Source organism: Branchiostoma floridae, chromosome 11 (genome assembly GCF_000003815.2).
Source record: "Branchiostoma floridae strain S238N-H82 chromosome 11, Bfl_VNyyK, whole genome shotgun sequence".
Classification (NCBI taxonomy): Eukaryota; Metazoa; Chordata; class Leptocardii; order Amphioxiformes; family Branchiostomatidae; genus Branchiostoma; species Branchiostoma floridae.
In genome coordinates this window covers 4599867-4626354 of record NC_049989.1, presented here as the reverse complement: position 1 = coordinate 4626354, position 26488 = coordinate 4599867, and the positions used below count along the sequence as shown (strand labels likewise).

At 40.8% G+C, this 26488-nt stretch overlaps 1 protein-coding gene across 1 annotated transcript in view; it reads left to right on the top strand.

Annotated features, from left to right (window-relative positions):
• The window catches only part of LOC118426145 (unconventional myosin-XVIIIa-like), a 96452-nt gene that overhangs the window by 29889 nt on the left and 40075 nt on the right, over positions 1 to 26488 (top strand). The window contains exons 4-20 of the mRNA XM_035835407.1: positions 955 to 1029; positions 3177 to 3371; positions 3742 to 3918; positions 4698 to 4908; positions 5267 to 5409; positions 5840 to 5998; positions 6408 to 6552; positions 6982 to 7240; positions 7792 to 7984; positions 8220 to 8306; positions 8684 to 8692; positions 10226 to 10367; positions 10665 to 10824; positions 11050 to 11230; positions 11732 to 11948; positions 18535 to 18635; positions 20117 to 20182. Of these exons, the coding sequence (XP_035691300.1) occupies positions 955 to 1029; positions 3177 to 3371; positions 3742 to 3918; positions 4698 to 4908; positions 5267 to 5409; positions 5840 to 5998; positions 6408 to 6552; positions 6982 to 7240; positions 7792 to 7984; positions 8220 to 8306; positions 8684 to 8692; positions 10226 to 10367; positions 10665 to 10824; positions 11050 to 11230; positions 11732 to 11948; positions 18535 to 18635; positions 20117 to 20182 (2520 nt within the window). The remainder of the gene's footprint in view (positions 1 to 954; positions 1030 to 3176; positions 3372 to 3741; positions 3919 to 4697; positions 4909 to 5266; positions 5410 to 5839; positions 5999 to 6407; positions 6553 to 6981; positions 7241 to 7791; positions 7985 to 8219; positions 8307 to 8683; positions 8693 to 10225; positions 10368 to 10664; positions 10825 to 11049; positions 11231 to 11731; positions 11949 to 18534; positions 18636 to 20116; positions 20183 to 26488) is intronic.

Here is a 26488-nt window from a genome sequence, read left to right as displayed (position 1 = left end):
ACCACTCAATGTTGGTATGAATTGTGATATGATGGCCTAATTGTGAATGGCCTTTGATATATTATTATACACCTGACATTAGTTTCTGTATGAAATATATAAACTATTGGAAACTTTACAGATGCTCTATAGTGTCAAACTTGTATTTGTAGACCTGGGAACAGTAAAAATTAAGGGACTAAACTAACTGTTTGGACTGGGCCAGAGTAAACTATTGGAAACTTTATTGCTGCTCTGTAGTGTCAAACTTGTATACCTGGGCAGTGTGAAAATTAAGGAACTTAAGAGTAAATGTTTGTACTAGGCCAGAGTAAACGTCCACTCTACATTCTAGTCCTAAAGCCTGTAACAGTTTGAGCAGACATGTACACCTTCTTACTTATCTGGTCCACTTCCCCCTCCCGTTACCTGAGCTGGCACTAAGGTATGGCAGCGGGTCAGCGTTGTTCTTTGTTCTTTCTCTCTCCAAAATCCAAACAGACTTTTGTGGGTTGTGCCGGTTAAAGGGGACCTTTATCTGCTGTTTGTTCCAGTATGTGGACTCCAAACATGCGCAGCGTTTGCCGGTGTTTCTCTTGATTTCAGTAGGAATTCCAAAGGGCAGTCTCAGTCTCAGTTGTTTGAAGGAATTGATGATGAAATGTTTCTTCTATTTGGTACCTACATACTATGATACACACATACACGTTTACATATTTTGTTTGCAGTTTTTGCCACAACTGTTACAAAATGCATTTTTGAGAGCTGTATATTAGATATTTTACATGAGGACAACTTAAGCTAACCGAGAGTTTATTAGAACTACGACATATTGCAAATGTACCATTTCTTCCTCAGTTTTCTGTTGTCATGATACTAGTGTCTGTATTCATCTTCATTTACTATCTATCATTTCTTTTCTCTTGTTCTTTCCTTCCTCTCTCTTTTCTACACCTTCCATCCCTCCATTCTCAGCCCAGAATCTACTGGTGTTTAGACGAGGTGTTCATCAAGAAACCTGCACCATGGAAACAACCAATCACACAACAGGTCTTTCCTATCTCCATCTCTCCTCTTCTTCATCCTCTAACTGCAACATTACCTGCCTGCCTAAGTGTGTAGGCCAGGAGATTCTCCTCTCTCCCCTCCTATTATTACTAGCTTTAATGCAGTGTACCCATATAGCTATCAGCTGGGACAGAACTTATCATATATAATATTTTTCTCCCTTAAGGCTTGCTCATTGACAGCTTGGCTGATGAAATGACTACAGAATGTGTTATAGCTACATTAATGTCAATAACATAACTGTTGATCTTCAACAATATTGCTGTGCTATTAACAGTTTATGCTTGGCTTGAGTTGATTGCAATGCTACATTGGCAAGGTATTGTGGTTCTGTTTTGATCCCTACACGGCTTGGACGTAATGCACCATCAACATAAGTGGAATTAATTGCATCTATTCTTCATGATTAACAACTGTGACGCACAAACCTCCATCAAGACAGTATATTTATGTCCTTTGTTACACAATGGTTAATGCCTTGAATCCCTTGATTTATATCCAGGTCACTGGACAGGTGTTTTCCAAAATGTATTCAATCTTGTTCCAGACCTTAGGCTTTGTATTGAATACCCACCACCAAAACATTGGACAATATAGTCAAAATGAGCTTACATCAAATGCAAGTAAAACCTATTATTAAATACCAAGTCAGGTCAACGAAAAGACTGACATTCAAAACATTGAAAAGGATAAGGAGGTCAGTATTATCCACATAACTGTTCTTGTGTGGACAGAGGTCTTCTGTAAAGGCTGACCTCCTGTTGTTTTGGTGAGACTAGGCTGGATTATCCTGTGCCATTCTGGCAGGGCTGTCTCCAGCTTAATGTTTTTCTGTCCCATGTGTTGTGTGCACGGTAGTCCACGTTGTTTAGCTTAGACATTAAATCTGTCATTTCAAGTTTGTGACAATACATTTTTCATCAACTTCATATCATGAAGTTGGGAATTTTGGACTGACGGTGTGAAATTTTTGTCCGCTCCAACAAGCAAATTTCTGTTCTCGGATATTAGGCCAGGCCCTGGAGACAGCCATGCATTTTGGACTGAGACTTTGGAATGTAAAACTATTGACATAATTTTTGTACCAAGGCCAACTACCACTATACCAAAACCTTACTACAAACCCACATCTCAGAAGATATTGCTGCTGGGTTTATCTCTACCTTTGAGCTGTCTCAACTTCCTGTAATGTTAGAATCTCTGGTCTAACTCTAATTTGATTTTACCTCTGAGTGGGGTAACCTTTGGTTATGTGGAAAGTTGATCTTCTGTATTCTGCCAGTTTAAATCGCATTAGTTAAAGTAGGTCACAATAGGAAAAAAACATACTACAATGTACATGTACTGTCACTGTGACTGTCAGATAATGTTCCCATCTTGCTTGTCCATGGTGTCCTGTAGGATTAGCAATGAAGATACTTTAAGAAAAATAGTGAGCAAGGTTCAAAGAATGGTGGTATACTATGAACAATGTAGATTGCTTGCATGCCAATATTTTATTCAGGCGTGCTTGCATGCCAAAATTTGTTTGGCACATTCTTTTGAACATTGCTTGATGCTTTGAATATATTGAATTGAATCAGTTTTGTATAAGCATCAGTAATATGTATGTTGCTTTGTCATTGCTTGGTAGCATGAAAGACAATTGCCAGGGTTGTGGATACTTATTCCTTGCACTTGTCACAGGTGAACCATCCTAATCAGTAAGATAATAAGACACCTTCTTGGGTCAGAGCTTTAAATGGTACTTCAGCTATCTGTCATAAAATTGTCCCATGTCATGGTGATGTGAATCTTTTTGTATTTATGCTGTAATAGACTCTAACTTAGTCTAAGTTAGTTTGCAAATGTTTGCAACGATGACTGTGCGCACACACACACAGCGTGTAGAACAAAATGCTTAAAACTTGCCCTTTTTCAGTGAGAATTCCATGACTTTGATACATGACTTTGATGACTCATGACAATGATATCAGCTGAACTCTGGTATCTTTGCAAACATGCTATACTGATGTAAAATCATAACCATTGAAATGAATGCTTTTCTCTTGCCGTGCAGGCTAAATTGTTATACTGGAGTAAAATCATAACTGTTGAAGTTAATGAATGTCTTTGTCTTTGTTGCCCAGGCTAAATCAGAGGACCAGGTAGCGGAGGAGCAGTCCTGGCTGAACCATGCAGAGAAGGTCTGGCTGGTCCACAAGGGGGGGTTCGCAGGAGCCGGGCTCCTTCCCAGTCAGGGAGACATCCCTGAAGGTCGGGTCAAGGTCAAGTTGGACCATGGAGGAGAGGTTTTGGAAGTGGATGAAGATGATGTTGAAAAAGTAAGTTATAGTATAGTGGGACATGTAGTATGGTGTGACAGTAAAGTTACAAAATGATCTATATTCTTTTCTTTTGCTACGTATTATATCGGCTACGTATTATATCTGTACTTTTGGTTGGTCTGGGAATAAAACTTATTTGATCAGCTTTTGTGATAGCAGCATCAAGCTAGCAGTGTTTACTTATAACGATAATCTGCATGTCCTTGTATGCTTCTGTTAAGGGGCTTGTAATACATTTGTAACATTTTCTTTAGATATGTTTGATGGTTTGATGTTAAACTTTATCTAATGTATCTCACCAGTGTAAGACTGGATGCATGATGATGATGATGATGAACGGTTTACCATAAATAATTGTTGTCCACAGGCAAATCCTACACAGCATGACAGAGCGGAGGACATCGCATCCCTGCGTTACCTGAACGAGTCAGGTGTGCTGCACACCTTACGGCAGCGATATGGCAGTAACCTTATCCACACCTACGCTGGCCCCACGCTCCTGGTTATCAACCCCATGCACCCACTGTCCGTGTACTCTGACAAGGTACGAGAATAATAAGATCGAACATTCTGCTTTTTTGGGCTTTCTTCTTCTATTAATTTTTGGAACTGAAGTGTAGAACATGATCGATAAATTTTTTTTTTCTAGCCATTGTTGAAATGTAAGTTGTATGACATTGTGTAACTTACTGTAAGATATTTTGTATCCAGTACCAAATCACTTGTACAGGAGCATTTCTTTATGTATATCCCATCTTTTATTATTGACCCGTGAAAAAAGAGATATTTTTCCTTTTGAGATTCATACTTTTTGTCAACTGAAATATAAATGTTTTTGATTTTTGATAATTTTGAAATCATATAAAAGATCTCTTTGCAATGGAGATTCCTTTTATCTATATTTTAAAATAATATTTCAGCTAGGTGTACATGATCCCTTAGGACACAATCACATCTCTCTATATCCTATATTACGTCACTACTGTTATGCTATACTTCTGATCCAGGTGATACAGATGTTCAAAGGCTGTGAACAGGAAATAATAATGGAGATCCCCTTGTCTAATGTTAGGATAATATTTCAGCAAGGCGTACATGGTCCCTTCAGACAAAATCACATCTAGTCAGATTACGTCACCACTGTTACACTATGCTTCTGATCCAGGTGATACAGATGTTCAAAGGCTGTAAACAGGAAATGATAATGGAGATCCCTTTGTCTAATATTAGGATGATATTTCAGCTAGGTATACATAATCATTTAGGACACAATCATTTCTAACTAGATTGCATCACCACTGTTATGCTATACTCCTGCTCCAGGTGATACAGATGTTCAAAGGCTGTAAACAGGAGGACATGCCCCCCCACATTTACGCTGCTGCACAGACCGCCTACCGCAACATGCTGTCCTCCCGGCTGGACCAGTCACTCATCTTCCTGGGCTCCAGCGGGAGCGGGAAGACGATGAACTCACGCCACGTGCTGCAGTACCTCGCCACGGTGGCGGGGACCGTCAACAGCAAAGTTACAGGTGGGTGGAAAGTGATTTTGATTTACATTAAATTTTTATGTCACACCTGGGCTGCGATAACGCCGATACGGGTGTTCCAGACAGGGTGATAATTTTCCGTATCACACAGGCTTCTTAGTTGTATCATATAGGCTTCCATCATTAAATGAAATACAACATGGTGTATTCCGTATCACCCTTTACCCCAGCCTGTACTGTGTTCTATATATATCACTCAAAGCCTCCTAACACATCGAAAAGTATGGTTTTTAGAGTTATAAAATCTTGTATTCAAGGCTGTCATATCTTTGACTTACATGCTAAGTAAAATCCAGATTCTTACTTTTTATGTTTCACCAAATGACTGACTTTATCACAGTTGAGAAGCTGAATGCTGTGTGTACCATTCTGGAGGCCTTTGGGAACAGTAAGACAGCCATGAACAACAACGCCACCCGCTACGCTCACATCACCACACTGGACTTCGACCACTCCGGGCAGGTGGTTTCAGCAGCCATTCAGGTAAGCAGTCTCTGAAAAGGTTTTGAGCTCGGTGATCTTTCCTTGTTGCATGTTGTTGATTGGCAGGAGAAACAAATGCTAGGACAAAGAGGAACTGCGACAGTATATTACAGTCCAACTTGTCCAAGAAGACCACTAAGGTGATATAGAAAATCTGGTGGACAGGTGTACATCATAGACTTGACTTGACTCGACGAAGGTCGACATCATAGACAGGAATCTTAATGCTTGTGTTCATGGGAAAAATTATTTTAGGGACCACCAAAAAGCGGCCACGTGGTCTTTATGTAGAGGTGATCACTAGTTTGACAGGTTTGACTGTGTTATAACTGAACTATGCTGTTAGTTTGAGTTTTATCTACAATAAGATCAGTGTACTTTTGTAACTTGTGTGTTGGAACTCATGTACTGTTTGTGTGTTTATCTGCAGACCCTGCTGTTAGATAAGAGTCGCGTTGTGCGGAGACCGGAGGGGGAGCTCAGCTTTAACGTGTTCTACCAGCTGCTGGCGGGAGCAGACTCCATCCTGAAGAACGAGCTGTACCTGTCCAACCTGGAACCCAACATCTTCATCACTCCTCTGGAAAGGGTGAGTCAGACGTTGGGATAGTTAGCGCCTACCGTAGGGTAATGGCAGTAAAGCCTCATGTGAAAGTAATTGATTGTTATAAAGCTTTAACTGACTGATGGCTTTTGTTATAACTCCATAACCTTTCAAAATGCCATTTCTATACAACTTCTTGTGTGGCGATATGATATATCCTCACAAAAAATTAACATCAAAACCAAAATTGTTTCTATAATGTAAACAAGTATATGTATTGCAATAGCTTTATAGACATTATATCACGCATGATGTATTAAAGTCCCTATGCCCTTTCGATGTTGTTTGTTTCAGACTTTGATAGTGTACATATGTACCTTTCAAGCTTATGACAAATACATTTTTTGTTGTATCCTATAGATTAGTTTTCATTATAACTCATACCTTTGTACAGACTGATGACCGTCAGAGAGCCAGCCTAGCCTGGGCCAGGCTTCAGGGTGCGATGGAGGTGCTGGGCTTCACAGACGATGAGCAGAAGGCCATCTGGTCAGTCCTGGCTGCAGTCTACCACCTTGGGGCTGCAGGGGCAGTCAAAGGTTAGCTTGATGAAACTCACTTTCTGTCTAGGAATTAAGATTTTTACAGTTTTCCTCTTTTATTTTTGTTGTGATACGTTGATAAGCTGGACATACTATGTCTTACACTTTTTGTTAGGTCAAAATTTATGGCTTATACTAGGAAGGTAATATATGGGATAAGTAGTTTGGATCTCAACAGGCAAACTCCTTGGCTCTAGGGTGAACATGCCCTCAAGGAAATTTGACAACAAGCAGCCCCCCTGAGTTAGACCACGATGATATTATTGTATCATTGAGATAATGTTGGGATCCGGCCGGGGGTCTGGCATCCAGGTTACAAGATAAGATGTGATGACCTTTATTTGAAACTAATGGTCAGAAATGGAGGTTCCACAATAAAAATGTCTACGTGGTTGTAAGTTGACAAACTTGTTGAATCTTTTCCAGGGTCCGCGAGTGTGGGAGCACAGTTTGCCAAGCCCAGCGCTGCCCAGAAGGCCGCTTCTCTTCTGGGCTACGAGGTGGAGGAACTGGCACAGTGCGTGTTCAAGGTGGGCGGGGCCGTCACCAGGGCGACATCCTTCCGCGGAGGGGACAGGCCCGCGAGCAGCCCGACAGAACCCCCCAGTCCGGTGGAGCTGCTGGAGGGCATGGCTGTGGGGCTGTATGCTGAACTGTTTAATGTCGTGGTCTCTCTGATGAATAGGTGAGCAAATAAGCCTTTTATTTGTAGTTCTGTTGCCTTGACAGAATATATTTTGATTCCTCAAGCATTGGTGACATCACCACAATCATTAAGTAATAAGACATGATTAAGTAATGATCGTGGTGATGTCACATTCTGATGTCATCACTTGTGGTGTCCAGTGTCATCACATCAGACGTATCAAGTTCAATGACATCATCAACCCTTGGGTATTAAGTATTCTGACAACCAGCATCAATTGTATAAAAACTTTGCATAAAATTGTCATTGATACATTCCTTGTCTTTATTCATTTGCCACGTATCATGCTCATTACAGAGTAGATCTTAGCTGTGATTTTTGTTCTTTAATTGCCATAATTGTTTTATGATAGACTGTTATGGTATATTCATGTAGTTTGACCCTACTGTTATCTGTATAACTCACCAAAATTGATGATTACTATTCTATAATCGTCACAATTGTTTTACGATAAAGTGCCATGGTAGACCAGATATTCATGTTGATGACAATGATCCTATGTAATCTCACCTTTAACCTCTCCCCCCCAGATGTCTTGCGTCCACCTATCGGTCGGTGTCTTCCATGGTGTTGCTGGACGTCCCCGGGTTCCAGAACCCCCAGACCGTGGGGAGGGAACGGGGCGCCAGCTTCGAGGACCTCTGCTACAACTATGCAAATGAGCGCCTACAGCTCTCCTTCCACGATACAACATTCACTTCGCTGCAAGATAGATATGCCCAGGTGAGTACTTTAAAATTTATAGACGCAGATATAGAGTCTAAGTATTCACAAAATATGTAGGAGGAAAGTTGAGAAGACAAATCATTTCAGAATGATGGTATAATTTTTTTGTGTGTGCAGTTGTGTCATCACTCAGACTCAGAATGTGTATTCAATAGCTAGTTATATAAAGGGCTTTCCAGTTTGAATAACCCTTTTTGCAGCTTTCATTAATCACTTGAAATCTTCTTTGCAGGAGAACATAGACTGTAGTTTTGAGACTGTAACGTCCACCCCCGCCCCTATGGTAGCTGTGATTGACAAGCCAGGACAGCAGGGTTTGGTGAGTCTATGAACACTTCCATTTTGCACCAGACTTTACTTACACTGGTCACCAGGCAAAATGGTACCAAATGAATATAACTCTTTCACCATCACTGTTTCTTAAACGTAGCCTCAAAACTTAGTACACCATTTCTAGACTTTTTAGCATATCTTGCACATCAAAGATGCTAGAGCACTAGTTGTATACAGTGTAGTTACTCGTTCCAATGTTTTTTTTTGTGCTGGTAATGTAAAATTTGCATTGCTTTAGTTTTCCTGCATAAGCTTCATCTGATACTAACCTAACCAGCTTTGTCAGTTTGCTGCATGTTTTTTTTCTAACCTACATTCTGTTTTGTTTTGTTCTATTTTGTTCCTCCATACCCCTGCATGTAGGAAAAGAGGGTGAGTTTATGTTATTCATCTGCACATTTTGTAACTCATATCAAGCAGTTCCTTGCTAATAGATTTCTTCCTCTTCTCCCATCAAAGATTGCATGAAAATTGTAAATCCATCACCTTTGCTACTCGCGGCTCCTCTGTTGCATACTCATACTATTATAGTGTCTTCTCCATAGAACATCTTAAGGTGTAAGTATAGTTACATAACAGAACACATCAAAGAAAACTAAGCCTGAAAAAAAAGAAAACAATTCATGAAACAATTCAAGAATGTGTACAGAAGCTTGCATGTTTTTTTTTTCCACTGGCCCAAAATTATGTTGAAGAAACTGTTTTACTAGCAAGAGGTTTTATTTTCATCTTTACATGATGATTTTTTCATTACAGTCTTTAATTTCATACAAAATAAGTGCTAAATATCACAATTCTCGGACAGTTTTGGTATGCTGCCATCGTCTGAATGTTGCAGACATAAAGTATGTTAGATGTTGTGAGTTCCCATTGACATGGCCATCATTCTTGTGTGCTGTGTTTGTGTATTCTCCCGTCCTGTCACTGTGACTCCCATGACAGGATTGGGACCAAGATGAGTTGGTGAGTTCTGCTCTCCTCCATTCCATCTGCACTCTTCCATCTACATCTCATGCTCTAAGACAGTCTCCGTGTATGGTTGTTAATTGTTATCAGTCCAGGGCTTTAGCCAGCGGCCGTTTTTCCGTCAATTGACGGAAATGTGCTGCGTCTGACGGAAAAATTTTAAAACCAATCCGTCAACCTTGACGGACAAAAATCCTTGGTGGAAGCTACAGGAAGCTTGGGGACGCTGTCCACAGCCGTAAAAGCCACACACTGTTTGTTTTGCTATTGTTATGATTGTTGACCATGTGTGTCGGCGCCCTTTTGCATACGATAATCTCATTAAAACCCGTTTTTCAAGGTTTCAGTTCAGTCCTTCTAATTAGTTTTCGCGACGATTGTAATTGGCTGACGGAAAAAAATTTCGAGCTGGCTAAAGCCCTGTATCAGTCTCATTTTTTTAGTGTATAAACATTATATCTGTAGTGCTCAGACCCTGTTGGCAATTATGTCTCATTGATCTGATGTGAGATGCCAGTTGAAACTTGAATGGAAAGCTAGAGACTACTGTTCCTGTCTACCTACTTATCTCTCCAAAGTCTGATCCTTCCTAAAAGTCAGGAAGTTGGACAATATACACACAAACTAAATAGTCCCAAATAGTATCAACTGACGAATCTTCCAGAGGAAATTTGAGCATGCTTCTCCCATTGATTATAGCAGTGTAATCTCCACTCTTGTACATTACCACAAAAGTTAGGTGCCATTCAGTATTCCAGCCAACACAAAAAATGATTGAGTATTACTGTCCTGCGATTTTCAATTTTAGTACAAAATGTACCAGTATTCTACACAAAGCCTTCCTGAGATGTATTTCTAACTTAAAGGCTGTTTTACTTTATACCGCAACAATGATACACATGTTGTCAGGATTGTCATGTTGTGACTCTCTGTTTCCAGAGTCGGACCAACCTGGACACCCAGGCGCTAGACCACAAGGGGTTGCTATGGATACTGGAGGAGGAGTCCCTGATGCCAGGGGCAACCGAAGAATCATTCCTGCAGAGAGTATACAGCTGTTACGGTGATGGAACAAGTAGAAGTATGTTGTTTTCTGTTTTGATAAGTTTCTTAGTGCAAAGTTAGTTTGAGTTTGGAGTGTCTAGTTGTCTTTTCCATCATGTATTACATCCAGTAACAGGAAGTTTATTACTATCTTCTGTCTATGTTCTTGTATAGGTTCAAATTCAGAAAAGTTTTGGGGAAATAACTCATAGTTGTCTCTAGCAATTGCAGTCACCAATTCTGCAGTTCTTCTTAGAGGCAATAGGGGTGCAGAAATGTACATACATGTAGAAGTGAAGATTGTAGGGCTTATGTAGTGTTTTCTCTGTTACAGGAGAAGGGCTGGTGCACAGGGGAACAAAGAAGTCTTCCTTCATCCTGAGACATGCGCAGGGGAGCAACCCTGTACAGTATGATGTCACCAACTGGCTAAAACATGCACGGGAGAGCCCAGCCACAAAGAACGCAGCCGGCGTGTTACAGGACTCACAGAAGTAAGCATGGCTTTCAACAAGTTAAACGTTGTCAGTGGAAATTTGTCTTGTGAAATCAGTAATACAGAAATTGGGAATGGTCCACTTCTATTTGCTGGCCACTATACCAGCATCTGTTGGCCTGTTCATCAGTTTGCCAAGATAGCAGAGACATCTAGTGGCAAAACTCCAAACTGCATGATCCCAATGCATTAACCCACAAACACTCTAACTTTTGCTACCAAGGGAGAATGTCTGTGGTTTGTTTGCTGGTCGGCTGCCAACCTCCAACATCTACTCGGGGTCCGTGGTCGGTCTGGAGAGCGCCTCCTCTCTCCGGCGGATCTCCAGCATCAGAAAGTCCTTCACGGGGGGAGCGGCCGCCGTCAAGAAGCGCTCGCTCTGCATGCAAGTCAAGTACCAAGTGGTACGTACATATCTGTGTCTGTGTTAGCCAACCAAGGAATAGTCTTTCAGCATACCAACCAAGAAGTGCTGAACTGCCTTTCAATATAACACTTTTTTTTTTACGAATGTGAGGTATTAACTGCTTGGACTATGCACTGTGCTCATGTTGCTTGTGTTAAGCAAAAATCATAGTACTAGTAGTAGAATGGTACTTTTTTACTATTGGCAATGTTGACAAAGACTTGCATACCTTTTTTATTCCCCCCAAAAAGTCTGTTAGGGATTTCTTCTTTTACTTCCATGAAAATAGTTTTGTTTTTTTGGTTGCATGTTTGTTTGTCATGTTGTGTGTCCACAATTATTTTTTGCTGTGGCATCAGGAAAACAAAACATCTTGAAGGCAAACTTTATTATGTATGATGCTCTCCTGGTCTATCCTGGTCCTTCCCAATACAAATGTTGTGAGTATCTTTCTCTATTGTTTTAAACTGCAACAATTCATGTTTCCATTTTCATCCAGGATGGTATCATGGACACGATCAAGAGGACACGGACACATTTCGTCTGCTGTCTAATGCCACAAGTCAACGCCGGGCTGTGTGACCCAAAGAACGGGATGCTGACCAAGTCGTCCCAGACCACGGCGACTGACACCGTGGACATGCTGAACGTGCCGCTGGTGCGATCACAGATCCGCGGGATGGAGAGTCTGGAGGCTGTAAGGACATACAGACAAGGTGAGAGGACACTTACAAGAACTGGTAGTAAAGTCTGGTATGTTTAAAACCTCAGGAGGTGTAACTACATGTACAGCATCTGTGGCAGTCAGGTCATGAGGACTTTGGAAGGTGTCTCATGCCTCATTTCAGGTAGAAGAAGACAGCTTTCGTAACCTTTAGCATGGCTGACTTGAATTTTTCATCTTATTTTTGGCCTCTGACTTGAACTTCAGGCCAACTTTTGGCCTCTGACTTAACCTTGGCTCAAATTTTGAAGATTTCAAGGTGGAGTAAAAGAGCACAGTAGAGACCTGAATGACCTTCTGAAGCCCTTGTCCACAATTATTGTTCATTACCGATACAATGTTGTAAGGTTTATGGTCAGATGTATTGCAGGAAGCTTTGGGTATCTGTGGCTATGAGGTCAACCAGACCATATATCTGTATCATGAGGGCTCAGAAATAAAAGACAAAGTTACATTCCTGGATAGTATCAGAATCAAAGTTAAGTCTATAGATAGCTTGTTATGTCTAATGTCAGGCACTCCCCTACTCTTGTAATAGAAACATCCACACTGTCAACTCATCTGGCATGGGTATGGATGTCAGTCTTATTTTCATTAGGCCAACACCATGTGCCATTGGAACAGGATATGACCTTTTAATGATAGAAATCTGCAAGTGAGTTTCTTCGGTTTCTAAACACACTGTGTAGGAGAGCAAGCCCACACATACTTTTGTGTCAAGCTAACAGGTACAAAGTCATGCCCAGTGGTAAGATATACCCAGTTTAGGTTCCTATCATGTCAATGGAACAGGGGGTGGTGAATCCTGCTGTGTTCATCACCTGGAGGTGATGAAGGAAAGGATTCCAGGTTTAAACTTGATTGTGAACTCTGTTCCTTGGAATGTCTGAGGGAAGAGTGTCCTGACCAGGTTTAGCCCAAATGCCCATTTAGTAGTTAATCTGTAATGTGGATTGTTCCGCCTTGCATTCTGTAGGTCATAAGTTCCATCCCTGGAAGAGTCAAACATGAATGACTGAAAAATAGTGCATAATGTTTTCATTGCTTAGCGCTTTGCTTTTGGGAAATATTATGGTAGTTGAACACACATTTGCGCTAGTCCCAAGCTATGGTAATTGCACAAAGTTATGTGGCCCAAGGGCTATTGAAACTTAGATAGGCATCACCCTTTGGTGTAGGAAAGACCCATAGTTACAAAACTCAGTCAAGAGTTATCTCACCCACCCCTCTACCTTACCTTTAAAAGGCATAATTGAAATGGCTAGACTCCACAACCCTTGTTGTGATACAGTAGTGTCCGACAGCCTGGTATCTGTTCCTTCTTATTGATTTGGACTAGGAAGGAATTTTCCAGCAATTTGCTCAGAAAGTGCTGCCTTGTTTAAGTTTTCCTTGAAGGGCAGCCAGTGAAATCTTGGAATTCCTTCTTGTTCAGAAGATCATCCATTGTGCAAACATTCAGCAGAGTACCAAACCTGGCACCTTCCTTTACACTAATGGAAGTATATAAGGAGATAGCTCAAGTACAAGCACCATCTTTAAAACCCCAAGGCCTTTGAGTGCTGTCCTTCCATTGGATACTTGTTTGGTTACCATGGCTACAAGCCCTTGGCCTGTTGACAGGACCTGAGTAGAGTTCATCTGACCCTCATTCCATCCTGGACAATTTCATGCTAAATCAAGCAGACACAGGGTTATGGTAAGAGCTCCATGGGTGGCAGAGGTCATCTTTGGAGGGTCTTTCCTTTCCATTTATCTGCCCTCGGGATCTGGTGGTCAGTTATTTTTGTGGTTGGACCAAGGTTTCTTGGAAGAATTAGATAATACAGCGAGACCAAAATAATATCTGACATGGCTATAATTTGGAGGCGGAGGTAATATGATAAAAGTAGTAAAATGATGAGTTAATTGCAAAATTGTTGCGGAAGGGCTAATTGCAATGAGTAACAAAGTTGTCAATGTTACACAAAACAAGTAGATAGCTATTCTACTTATGATAACTCTCTATGATGCTTTGAAAGTTTGTAATACAAAACAAACAAACAAAAATAAGCTTTTTAAAATGTTGAACTGGTCACAGATGTTCACAGTAATGTGGTCGTAAAGCAAAATAAGTGATTTTACTTTTTCTGTAATTGGTCACTTATTACTACCCTGGAAAGTGATTATTCACCACAAGCCTGCCCAGAAGCGTGCAAATTTCAATAACAATGTGGATTTCACAGTCTGACATCAGGTCACAGATGGAGGCACAGCAAGTGTTGTCCCACAAACATGCTGCATAATGCTAATTTCCCCATAATTGTTCTGCACACTCAGAACAGAATAACATTTATTTTTTGATGGGGTAGGCAACTCAATAGCCAGAGAGAAAGTTGACACTTCTGATTTTGTCATTTTAACAGAACTCAGTAGTATGAATGTATAACAATCAAGCACAGAAGTATAAATCTATAACAACATTGCATGTGCAATTCAAATTTTGTAATCTTCAATATTAAGATTTTTCCAAGGATTGTATAGATTAAAGGTTTTGTTTTTTAAGTTCAAGGATTTTGAGAGCACTTTTATTCAAATCGTATGGCATTAAGTCTTACCAAAGTCAAACCACATGGCCATTATTGTTTTCTCCTGGGAACATTCTCCTAAACAGTGGCAGGAGGTGTATTAGTGGCAGGGTGAACTTGATCAGGTGGCAAATTATTAACCTAGGATGGAGTATTCCCTCCTCAGGGGAAGTCTGGACATCTGGGAGGGCCAAAACAGGGTAATAACTGTTTGTCATCAAGGGACATGTGGTTGCTTTTCTTTCACTTTTTCTTCTCTGTAAATCAAAGTAGAATATTGCCTATCAAATGTTGTGTAGTGGCAGAGATATAGATATCATACCAGTAACAATGAAGAAAATCTTTTATGATTATCACCAAAGATTATAGATTATAGACTATCCAAAGATTGTAAAAACTGTCAAACATGACATTTCACATCTTTTCAAAGTACATTGTATCTAGAGTTTGCTTTCCACTGTTTCTGTCATTCCTATCTGTGCAGAAGTAATAAAACAGCAATAAAAATACTTTACCTTTGGACTGTATATTTACAGTAAGAGGTAGTAAATTTCATTAATATAGAATTGACTTAATTTCAGAGCACTGTGACACTTACATTTTTTTTTAGTTTTGTTTTCATAAAAAAAAAAACAGTGAAGCAAAAAGGGAATCAAACATCATATTATACAAGACTAACTTCAACTGTTTTGCAACTTGTTTAGTTGATCCCTTATCTATATACAGTCCTATTATGTCGTCTCTTATCAGTGTATCCCAGATACTGGAGTCTTTTATATGGTAGGGGTTGTGATTGTGGGTCATCATTGCCAGTTAGCCAAAAAATGATTTAATATCTGCCACCTGTTCCGAGATAACAGCAAGCTGCTTTCATTCGGCCCCTGAGCACAGCTCAGATACATTGTGTGTGTGCCTCCCTTGTGCCAGTGCGCTTCAGAGAGTCTCTGCCTAAACATTTACTCTGGTGTACTCTGACTACCACCAAAAGGGAGAGTGGTAAAGCTTGGATAGCATCGGCTCCAGGGGAAGTTATGTGTGTAAAGTGGACCTCTACGTAAGCGGGCTGTTATGTGTTGCTACAATGGCTGGCGGAGTGGAGAATTGACCATATTAGAGGTGGTTAGGGTATTAGCCGTGGCTTTTATCTTCGGTGAGGAGAATCTGTAAATGGTGGGTTCTTCGCGTTGAGTCGGGATGGGAGACGTCGGAACGATGTGCGGAGAGGTGGAAAACATGTGCCCAGGTGGCAGAACTTCCTGCAACAACAAGTTCACCACGAGCGTACCCGGGCAATACCGGCTGTATAAACCAGGTAGGGCTGTAACCACGCGTGTGTGAGGGTAGGGTGTCTGGGACCATTGTTCTGTAGCCGGTGGGGGGAGGAGTCTCTTCGAGTGACAGGAGCCGCTAGGATCAAATATTTACCCTCACCCGCTGACATTTCCACTGACACTCTTGACTATTTCTAGACTTGCGCTCTCCGGGGTCTATCTTTTGGCCATGATGGTTCATTTGGACACATTACCAGTGTTGTGGCATGACAGTGATTTATAGAGGGGCTGAAATGAGGGGAGAGGGCGGGTGTTATAGGTTGACACAGTGAAGAGAGACTGTGGTGCTAGATTAGACAAAGATGAGTGAACTGAGGATGGTCTGTCTGCATTGTGAAGTCAACAACAACGTTCCAAATGTGTTCAGGCAGTATGAAGTGTACCTACCAGGTAAGCGGAATCTTACAAAAATGTTTTCCTTTTGTGATGTGGTTGTGAGGGTCTATGTATTCAAGTTTATATGGTAATGATATTTCTATGATTAGCTTTAAGGGCACTTTGTCCTTACATAACCTTAACCTGAGCTGCACTTAAAGAGTTGCCATTTCTAGTTCAAATATGGTATCAATGATGATCCTTACCTCATAAGACTATATGTACAGTAGATCTTTGCCAATTTTGAACTTAGTCCTTTGTTAAATGACAATGACAATGTTTTTGCATTCGTGTGGTCTGTTGCAGGGCTATTCAGTCAAACTTGGTTCGTTTTACATCATGGTTGTTTTTGTAATGATTATCCCCTCATGTTGACTTTGTTACCCTAATAAACCATGAATGTGCTACTGTACAGAAATAACGGGCATGTAGTTCAAATACCTTTTTATTGAATGCACACGTCAGTCATATCAGGACAAATAGGGCAAACCATTTGGCTAAGTGGACACCTGTTTTTCTCTTTTCAAAAGACTAAATGTTCATTTCAAACAGAGCTCTATTAGAGTCTATATGACTGGTGGTACTGATGACCTTGAGTGACCAGATGAGTGGGTGCCAGAAAGCCTGAAGGGAATGTTAGAACATTCTTGGACAGAATGGTTCCATTCAACAATGAAAGGGCCAAGTATTTAGTTGTTTTGTTTGGGGCCAGCCAAACTTAGGCTATCTATCTCTGTTTTTTCCAGGTAGCCAATCATTTTTTTCTTAAGTCTTTCTTAATCGATGAGCTATCATCTATCATGACATTGTGGTGTTCATGATAACTGGAGTCATAAAGTTAACTTTTTTATTGTATATATTTGTAAAGATATGTAGAGAAGTTTATCTTGGAGTTTGAAAAGTTAATGAATACTTTGTGGATCAAGACAAACTTACCCTTTGCCTGCTCAGTGTAGCTTTTCAGGGCTGATGTGTTTTCCTTCCAAAGTAATGGTGCTGAGGTATGTCCACATGTGTGTGGAGGGTACACTCAGCCCATGTGGTGCTGTTTGTCTGTGCTGAGTGCTGAAAGGTTTACTCACTGTGTTTCTTTAAAGGGGCACCAGGTACGGACCAACCTGAATGGTAAAAACATAGATGAAAAATACTTGGAGAAATAAGGAGAAAGTTATTTGAGAGATAGTCATGATAGTCATCCCTAAGTTACATGTTGTGATTATGATTTGACATGTAAAATTACTTGACTAAAATCATAGGTCTTGTTATAGGAAAAGTTTTTTTCCAAACCTTACATAAATAGATAGCTAAACCATTTGTTAGTACTCCAAATACTGTTATATGCCAGTTTTTTTTGTAGTACCAGTTGGCTTTACTAATAATCGATTTTTAAAAGTATCCTCGTCATCCTTACCGGGTAATGCTGAAGAAAACCTTTTCAGTTTATACTCTATTATACCACCACATGTGGTCTGTGTTGACCAAGACTCCTTGAAGTATCTAGACTTGAGTGATACTTGGTAGATCCTAACCTCTGACCCTCAGGCCTCTGTCAACAACCTGCTAAGTTGACTTTCCTTCTGTAACAATACTGTTGCTTTTCCTGTAGTCATGGAATTCTGCTCTGCCCTGCCAATCCAAATCATGTCTTTTATGCCTTGATTTTAGTTGGTGAAAAAGTAAGGGTTACAGGGTCGTAAGAAATGAAATCACAAGCTTTTTAAGTTTCTATCTTTGAGGAGAATGCCCTGATGGTGTCAAGCGTATTAGTATGTAGATTAAAGCATTTAGTTCTGTGTGTTGTGCAAAGCTATCAATTTGTTAAACTATTGCTCAGTTAAAAACTGATTGAATATGTCACATAAATTTATGCCTATGCAGAGATGAAAGGCTGACAAATTTTCTTTTTTACTTAAGTTAACAACAATACATTTCAAGGGCCCTCTTTGACCTTCTTCAAGCTGAGGTAGCCTTTCGGTTCATTTAGAGGTTAGATGGTAGGCAGAAGGTTAAAAGAAAAATCCCCTCATAGGTTAAAAGTTCTAATTGTCTGCAGGATTTGGCCACATAAGGTTAGTTTAAATTCAGAATGTAGATGAACCATATCAGTCTGTTTAAACTTAACCTTGACTCCTCCGGCCTTTTGTTCCAGGCTAAAGAAAATCTAACTGAAAAGAAAAATTCTCTCATAGGTTAACAGTTCTAATTGCTTACAGGATTTGGCCACATAAGGTTAGTTTAAATCTGTACTTTAAACGAACCATCTCTGTTGAAACTTAACCTTGACTCCTCTGGCCTTGTGTTCCAGGCTACCCTGAGCACATGCTGTTTGGTGAGTTCAGACGCAGGTTCGAGGTGCTGGCACCAGCGGGAGACAGGCCAAATGAACCTGTTCTGGATGAGAGAAAGGTGAGAGAGTGTTGAAAGTGTAACAGATGTGGTATTGCACATGTTTAACTTCTCTAGGTCGAAGGAAGAGATATTGTCTTAAGGTAGGATTGCAGGGTGGCTGAGCAAAATTTCAAAATGATATTTTCCAAAAAATAACTATCAATGTTATTTTTTATGTAGTTCTATTTTCATAATCTAACATACTTTCCATTCAAATGTTCCTTTTTGTCTGTCAAAATTCAAGGTCAAAGTAGCTGTCTCAAATTATGCAAAATTTTCAAACTCATCATAACTTTTCAAACTTGATTTCATTGGATAGGTCTTAGTGAAACAAATAGAATGGTTTTTATTTCGACAAAATTGGACATACCGTTAGAGAGTTATGGCCACTCAAAGGAAATTTATGAAAATTATGCATAATTTCTCTTCATCAGCTAATTAAATATGCAAGATTACAATATCTCCGTATTCATACAAGATACAAGAAAAAAACTTGGTGTACAGGGGTTTTATAATATGTTGATTTGAAATATTGACCTGAAATTTATACATCTAGTTCAGAAATGATGAATAATCCTGAATAATTGAGTTCCAGGGGTAATAAAATCAGAGTCCACTAATTAAATATGCAAAATCACCATATTTTCCCTATCATTGAAGATACAAGAAAAAAAATTAGTATACAGGGGTTTTGGCACATGCCGAATTCAAATTTGACCTCAAAAACATCACTTTGGTCTTTTTACGACCTGTAAAAGTAGATTACGTCACTACTACCACCACAACTTGATTTTTACAGCCTCATTTTTGAAAAACTGTTCATCGAAAATGGGTAAAATAAGTTTTATTTTGAAATTTACCCCGTAAGGAAGAACTTCGTGCGCTCCCGCCGCAAAACGATGCTATTTAGTGCTCCCAAATGCTGGTAGCAAAAGGGGTAATTAAAATTTTATGAAAAAAATTAATAAAAAATCAGCATGACAAGTTATTATCAAATCCACGCGCAGATCTATTCAAATCACTATTATGCACATTTCTGAAAAGTATCAATAATAACAGTCAAATTACAAGCCAAAATTTAAGCTTTAAAGCCATTTTTAAAGCTTTTTTCTAAAAATGGGCGTGGCCTTAAAGTAGTCGATGAAGTCATCGTGACATCATACTAATTTGCATAAATAATCTTTATGCATTAGGGTACTATCTTAAAAAAAATCAAGGTCCATACATTATTTAAGATGGTAATTTTAGAAGACCAAAAACACCCCCAAAACTCCTCAGCCACCCTGCAATCCTACCTTAAGTTGTTGGGTTTGAGCACTTCAACATTTGTACTCACTGTGTTGTCAAGATTATCAGAGTTGGAAGAAGTAATTTGTTAGAATATCTGGTTTATGTAATCAGTTTAGCCTACTTAAAAAAATGCATTGAATGCCATGAGTTGTAATACCTCCAATATCTACTAGGTGTCTCTCTTTACTCATCGCTCTTTCCCCTTCCAGGCAGCGGAAGACCTCCTGTCACATCTTGACCTTGAGAAGACGTCTTACAGGATGGGACTCTCACAGGTGGGTACATGCCTTCTTTGGACAATCCTGAAGTACCAAGTTTCAATGTTATAGGAGAGGATGATTGAGTAAAGACTAGTCTGTCCGGATTTCTGCCTGGATTTTTGTCCGCACTTCTCCAAACTCTTGTTTTTCATAGGTTAGCCTACATGTACATGTACATATAAAGTTGTATTCTTTGTCTCCAGTAGGACTAATACTTTTGTTGTCTGTTGCTTTTTCAAACCTACTTCGTCAGTCGTTATGACATTCCTACAATCTTTAGTTGCCGGGATAATTGAGTCAAATTCAGCTGTTTGAACCAAGAAGGACCTTCAGTTGCTATTTCTGATCCAGAAAAGGATAAACACCGATTGTCACGAATTCCTCCCGTGCCCGCACACGATGCTCAAACACGCTTCACACTGCATACATACCAAACACACAAACTCGTCTCCCACTGATGTACCAAACTTGTCTATCTCGCCTTTGTTGTCCAATCCCTGAGTTTGTTTCATCAGGCGCTGTTATTTTCCAACTCCCCGCAGACTAAGTTTTTCACTGCTAGTCTTCAATTGGGGCGAAGGTTAGCCCAGTTTAGTTTCTCCTAACGACATGCAAACTTGTCTGTAACACTTGCTGTTGTTTGAAGCTGAACTTATTTTTCTACCTAGCTCAAAGTATTTGTGGTATCCGTGTTCGTACCACCTCCATGTTAGACTGCAGTAGGATTGTCCTGCCGTTGTCATGGCTGCGCTCTAGTGTTTTTGTCAGGATTGCACTGTGTCCAACCATGTCCCACAACTGTGAAGTGATGTTGCCTGTTATGAGCTTAAAGCAAGAACATTTAAGGGTATGTCACAATGTGATATTGGTTTTGTGTGATTGTTAAGCTAGTGGTCAAAGTATAGACTTGGAGTTACATAATATTTGCTTGTTCTTGCTCTATGGTGTAATGAAACTTGCGGCGGAATTCAAAGTAAGCCAGCCATGCTACCACTGGGTCAAGTTTGGAGGGCCTTTTCCATCTCACCTGCTGTTGAAAACATTTAAGTTCCAGTACTCAAGTTGGGATGTCTGCTGATTCTTTGTCCATTTGATTGAATTGCATAGTCTGACAAGATTAAATACCTGCTCTGTATAATTTTTGGCACTATTCATTGAAAAGTGATCCTGAAACATTGCTTTCAGACAAAAATTCCATGTCAGACCAACTTCACCGACTATCAGGAACAGGTGGGAAAATGCCAGACTGTTGAAGCTTCACAATGAACTAACATTGTCATGTGTCAAATGCATGACCCCTCCCAACCAATGAATGGGACAGAAAAAACTTAAAGCAGGAGACAGTGTTGGTCACATGTACAACTGAGAGATCACTAATTTGTGAACACCTGTTCTCCATGGAAATTCCTTGCCCTGGCATTTCCTACTTCCCTGCAACATTCCCACCTTTATCACCATGGAGCAATCTTGGGAAGTCTAAAGACTTCTTTCTCATCATGTGCAAAGACTATCATCCTGTTGTCTTGAAGTAGTAAATCTTCTGTGGTACCTGTAGCTGTGAGCTTTGGTGGCATTGGATCAGGCCAGAAGTAATTCGCCTTCCAGGTTTGACATGGTACATCTGTTTGACCAATACAGTATACTAGTCAGTGTAGCGCAAACTCCGCTGTCCACGGCTGTAACTGGCCCCTCCCCGCCATGTCGGCTGGGCTGCTATGAGCGTGATTTAATCAGGCTATACAATAACATATGCATGTTTTAGAGTTTGCTGAAGCAAAGTTGAACTGTAATCAGTCTCTAATACAAAAATGGACTTACCCAACAGCGTACCCAATGTAGATATTTTGTCTTCTCAAGTCAAGCAATGATTGCACAGTCATACTCCTTCTGTCACATAAAGTTACACTCAGCATGCTCAGACTAAGCACAGAGACCAGTGTATGAATGGTTCAGACTGGCTGCTGCTGTGAGAAGCAGTTTGGAACACAAGCCAAGGTTACCCTGACAACTTGCTGCACAACAGTTACAGAGTGGATAAAAATGTGTGCAAAATCAATGTAAAGCTGTTGTGGTGATCCTTGCCGTTGGTAAGCAAGAGGAAAACGCTGATTAAAAATGGATAGATTGCACCAGTCTTGAACTATCATTCTAGATAGAGGGTCTGCATGGGGAGTTCCGACAACGATTTACGCTGAATTTAAAAGAACCCCCTACGTATTACGCTAAATCAAGGAAGGCAATTACGCTAAATTTGGTCGCCTCGCTACGAATTACGTAGATAAGATGGTTTTCCCTACGAATTACGGGAAATAAAATTGGCTGCCTACGCCTTACGTAAAAGAGCATGCAGACCCTCTAGATATACTGCACCATGATTCATACAGGATTCAAAATAGAAATTTAGGATTATTTCAACAAAGGAATTTTGAATTGAAAACATTTAAGATTTTGTTGTCTCCCTCAGGTGCTGGACAACATAGAAAGAGTAATAAGTTTCGCCCACATTGGGTTTTCCTTGTCAGCGAGATGTTAGCCTCCCAGAGAAGGTTGACACATGACCTTGATGTTTGACCTTGGTTGTGTTCCAGTATGGTGGGGAGTTGTGGCATCCCCCTCCCTGTCACCAAAAGACAGAATGTACAGGATGAACAGGTGTTATGTGCTGTAGGACATGTTGTCACAGAATTCCTCTAATTATACTAAACCCAGCACATGGATAGTCTTGTTCAGTCAGTCAGTGTTGCTATGACCATGATAATCTACTACTTTTTTCATAGTCGCCACAATCTCAGCCTACTGAACCATTCGTATCTTTCTTTTATGAAGAAAATCCTTGACTATGACAGGTAGCACTTTTTACTCAGTGTGATGTCTGTAACTTATATAACTTTTCCTCCTGTAGGTAATTCTTCTTTGCCAATTATCGCAAGAGTCCACAGGCACTGTGAAACTACATGTATGGGGGCTTTCATGGCCTTGACCAAAAGATGTAGTAGCCAGTGTAACAGTGGGGGTTCAAGTATCACCAACTGACTTGTCCAGACCTTTTAGCCTAATGTAATCTTTATATGTACACAAATGTAAAGTACTGTATTCCCAAGGATCCTACCTTGTAGGCCCTCCTGTACATGTATGAGTGAATGCACCTAACGTACAGCCTGTCCTGGATCTGCCAGTTTGCCAAAATCTGTCTTATCAGAAACTTCAGGAAATTTGCCAGACTGTTCCTTCCTGGATGACCCAATTTATTTAGTATTACTTACTGACACTTGTACCTTTGATAAATGGCCTGTGTATCACAACTTGAGAGATGATATCAGGGAAAATGTTAGTAGCTTCCTGGCTGGTTACATTGGTGATATACGATCTTTCATTTCTACACACTGAGTTTCCAAGCACCTTGCTGACTTCTCAGTATGGTACTGATTTTATGATACAGAATCAGCAGGAAGTCCAATAGGCTGACCGTGAACTTGAAGACCAACTGTGGTGACTACAGGAAGTTGGGATGAAAGTGGAAGCTTTCTTGCCAAAGCTGCACAGAGAAAGGATTTTTCATGGAGTTCAAGTGCTCTACTTTTACGACCATTCTGTGGTTTGGTTAACCCATGATGTCGTTGGAGATTACTCTTGTCTTGAATCGATTACTCGTAATAAATAAGCCTTCTCACGTGGATGGAAGGGATGTTCAGCATCATAGCTGCAGTTCAAAGTGTCTTGCGATGCTTTGTGACTTCGAAAACTCTTCCTTGGACAGTTTCAGCTGCAAAGTTTTGTGTAAATGTAACAGTACTGGCAAGGAATCGGACATAGAAAAACATGGCCCATTTCAGAACTTTACAAATAACTTTACACACCGATGACCTAATCTCTTACACACGAATGACCAAACGCAGAAACATTACTGAACCCAAAGCCAATGACATAACTGCACCCAAGGGAATTGCGCTCTCTGGAAAGAAAAGGAGGTTTTCTTCTAAACCTTAAGGCTAATCAATTACGCCGCTCTCGAAAAAAAAGATTAATGGGAACATCTCAACTTTTCCACTTTACCCTTTATGGACGCCTTTTCCAACGCTTTTATTACAAGCACGCATGCCCCGAGAAACGAAAGAGGCTTCTTCCAACGCTGTGCTGTTTTCCAAATCTTACATTTACACTTTACAGACACGGCTCATTAACCACCGGGGTTGATTGACAAAAGCTAGCAACAATGACCCACCACTCTCAGTGAAAAAACGGGGTTTTTTCCTTATCTTACACTTTACACTTTACAGACACGGCATCAGCTTAGCACACAGGCCCTGAAAAAATTCGAGGCTGTTTTTGGAAAGCTTACATTTACACTTTACAGACACGGCTCATTGACAATGACCCACCACTCTCAGTGAAAAAACGGGGCTTTTTCCTTATCTTACACTTTACACTTTACAGACACGGCATCAGCTTAGCACACAGGCCCTGAAAAAATTCGAGGCTGTTTTTGGAAAGCTTACATTTACACTTTACAGACACGGCTCATTGACAATGACCCACCACTCTCAGTGAAAAAACGGGGCTTTTTCCTAATCTTACACTTTACACTTTGCAGACAGTCGGCATCAGCTTAGCACACAGGCCCTGAAAAAATTCGAGGCTGTTTTTGGAAAGCTTACATTTACACTTTACAGACACGGCTCATTAACCACCGGGGTAACCTGGAATCCAGTCTACTGCTGGCTGGGCCTACCGTACTTAGTGCAGGCTTTGTACGGGGCCAGGGAAGCTCCCAGCCGCTTAGGTAACCGGCCACACCCGGTAGAATTTTCACGGGGTTAGACTTAGCCCAGTGGGAGTTAATTTGCCAGGGAGTTAATTTGCCCGCCAGCAGTAGACTGGGGAGATCCTTGTTTAAATTTCCTCGAGATCAGATTTGCGATAAGGCTTCCTACACCACGGGAGTCCCTCAGCACACGGCACAATTGGCCTGAGCGCGCCATGCGCTGGCGAATCCACTACTGCCTTGTTACATATTCATGGCCTGCTTGCCGTGATGTAATCATATCACTTTCGTATCTGCACTACAATCGGGCGGTTTTGGGATCCTAGTAAGCCAGAATAAATGTCACAACTGACTAAATAACATTGTAGTCTTTTTTTTAAACGAAATGTGAGAAAAGAACATGAACAATGGATATTGGAAGTTCCTGTATGCAACGTAAGACTCCTTGGTAAGACTAAGTTTTATTCATGAAGAGAAATGGATCTGGAGACAGACAAAATATCAACGTTTTTCTATGACTGTGTGAAAGGTAATCACAGATGTATGTAGTGTTTTTTCTTCTTTAGATATAACCCAATGGTACTTTATAAACAACGTAGAGAGACCAGTTGAATGTCATTTGAATAAGTGATATGGAACAACAACAAGTCATGACCCACGTCTCAAAACGAGCTGAAACCTCCCAATCTGCACGCCTCTAATTCTCACTGGGAGTAGCGTCGCCAACTGATACCCCAAGTCATCTGGCTTCTTTGACCTGGTCTCTGATCAGGGCGACCAGAGGGGACAGAACAGTCTCTATAGAGTGGGAAAGTTCGCGGACTTCAGTCCATCTGGACACTCGAGTGATGTCAACAGTTATGTCCCGCGGCCCGTGGGTCAGCTTGGTAGATCAATGAGGAGGAGAGCCATGACATCCTTTCCATGCAGAAACAACCACAAAACTTCCTTCTGCTTATCTTTAAAGCTATCGACCCCTTCAAACAACAACAGAGCCCTGGAAAAAGGCATTTTCCAGAGCAGCCGTGCGCGTGTGTCAGGCTCCCCCGAGTCGGCCATGTTGATATGGTAATCATGTCAGGGTTTGACAACTTGAAGGCGGATTTACCGCGTGCTGCGCGCACCAATCAAGGCGCGGCAAGTTGATTGGGTTCTCGTAACACTATTGGTTAGAAACGGCGCGGGGATCGCCGCGCCGAGAACTGTTCCTATTAACTATTCCCCAGTCTACTGCTGGCGGGCAAATTAACTCCCTGGCAAATTAACTCCCACTGGGCTAAGTCTAACCCCGTGAAAATTCTACCGGGTGTGGCCGGTTACCTAAGCGGCTGGGAGCTTCCCTGGCCCCGTACAAAGCCTGCACTAAGTACGGTAGGCCCAGCCAGCAGTAGACTGGATTCCAGGTTACCACCGGGGTTGATTGACAAAAGCTTGCGACTATAATGCCCCACCACTCTCAGTGAAAAAAAAACGGGGCTGTTTTTCTAATCTTACACTTTACACTTTACAGACACGGCATTATCTTAGCAAACTCCACTGGCATACTATAGTAAGTTATT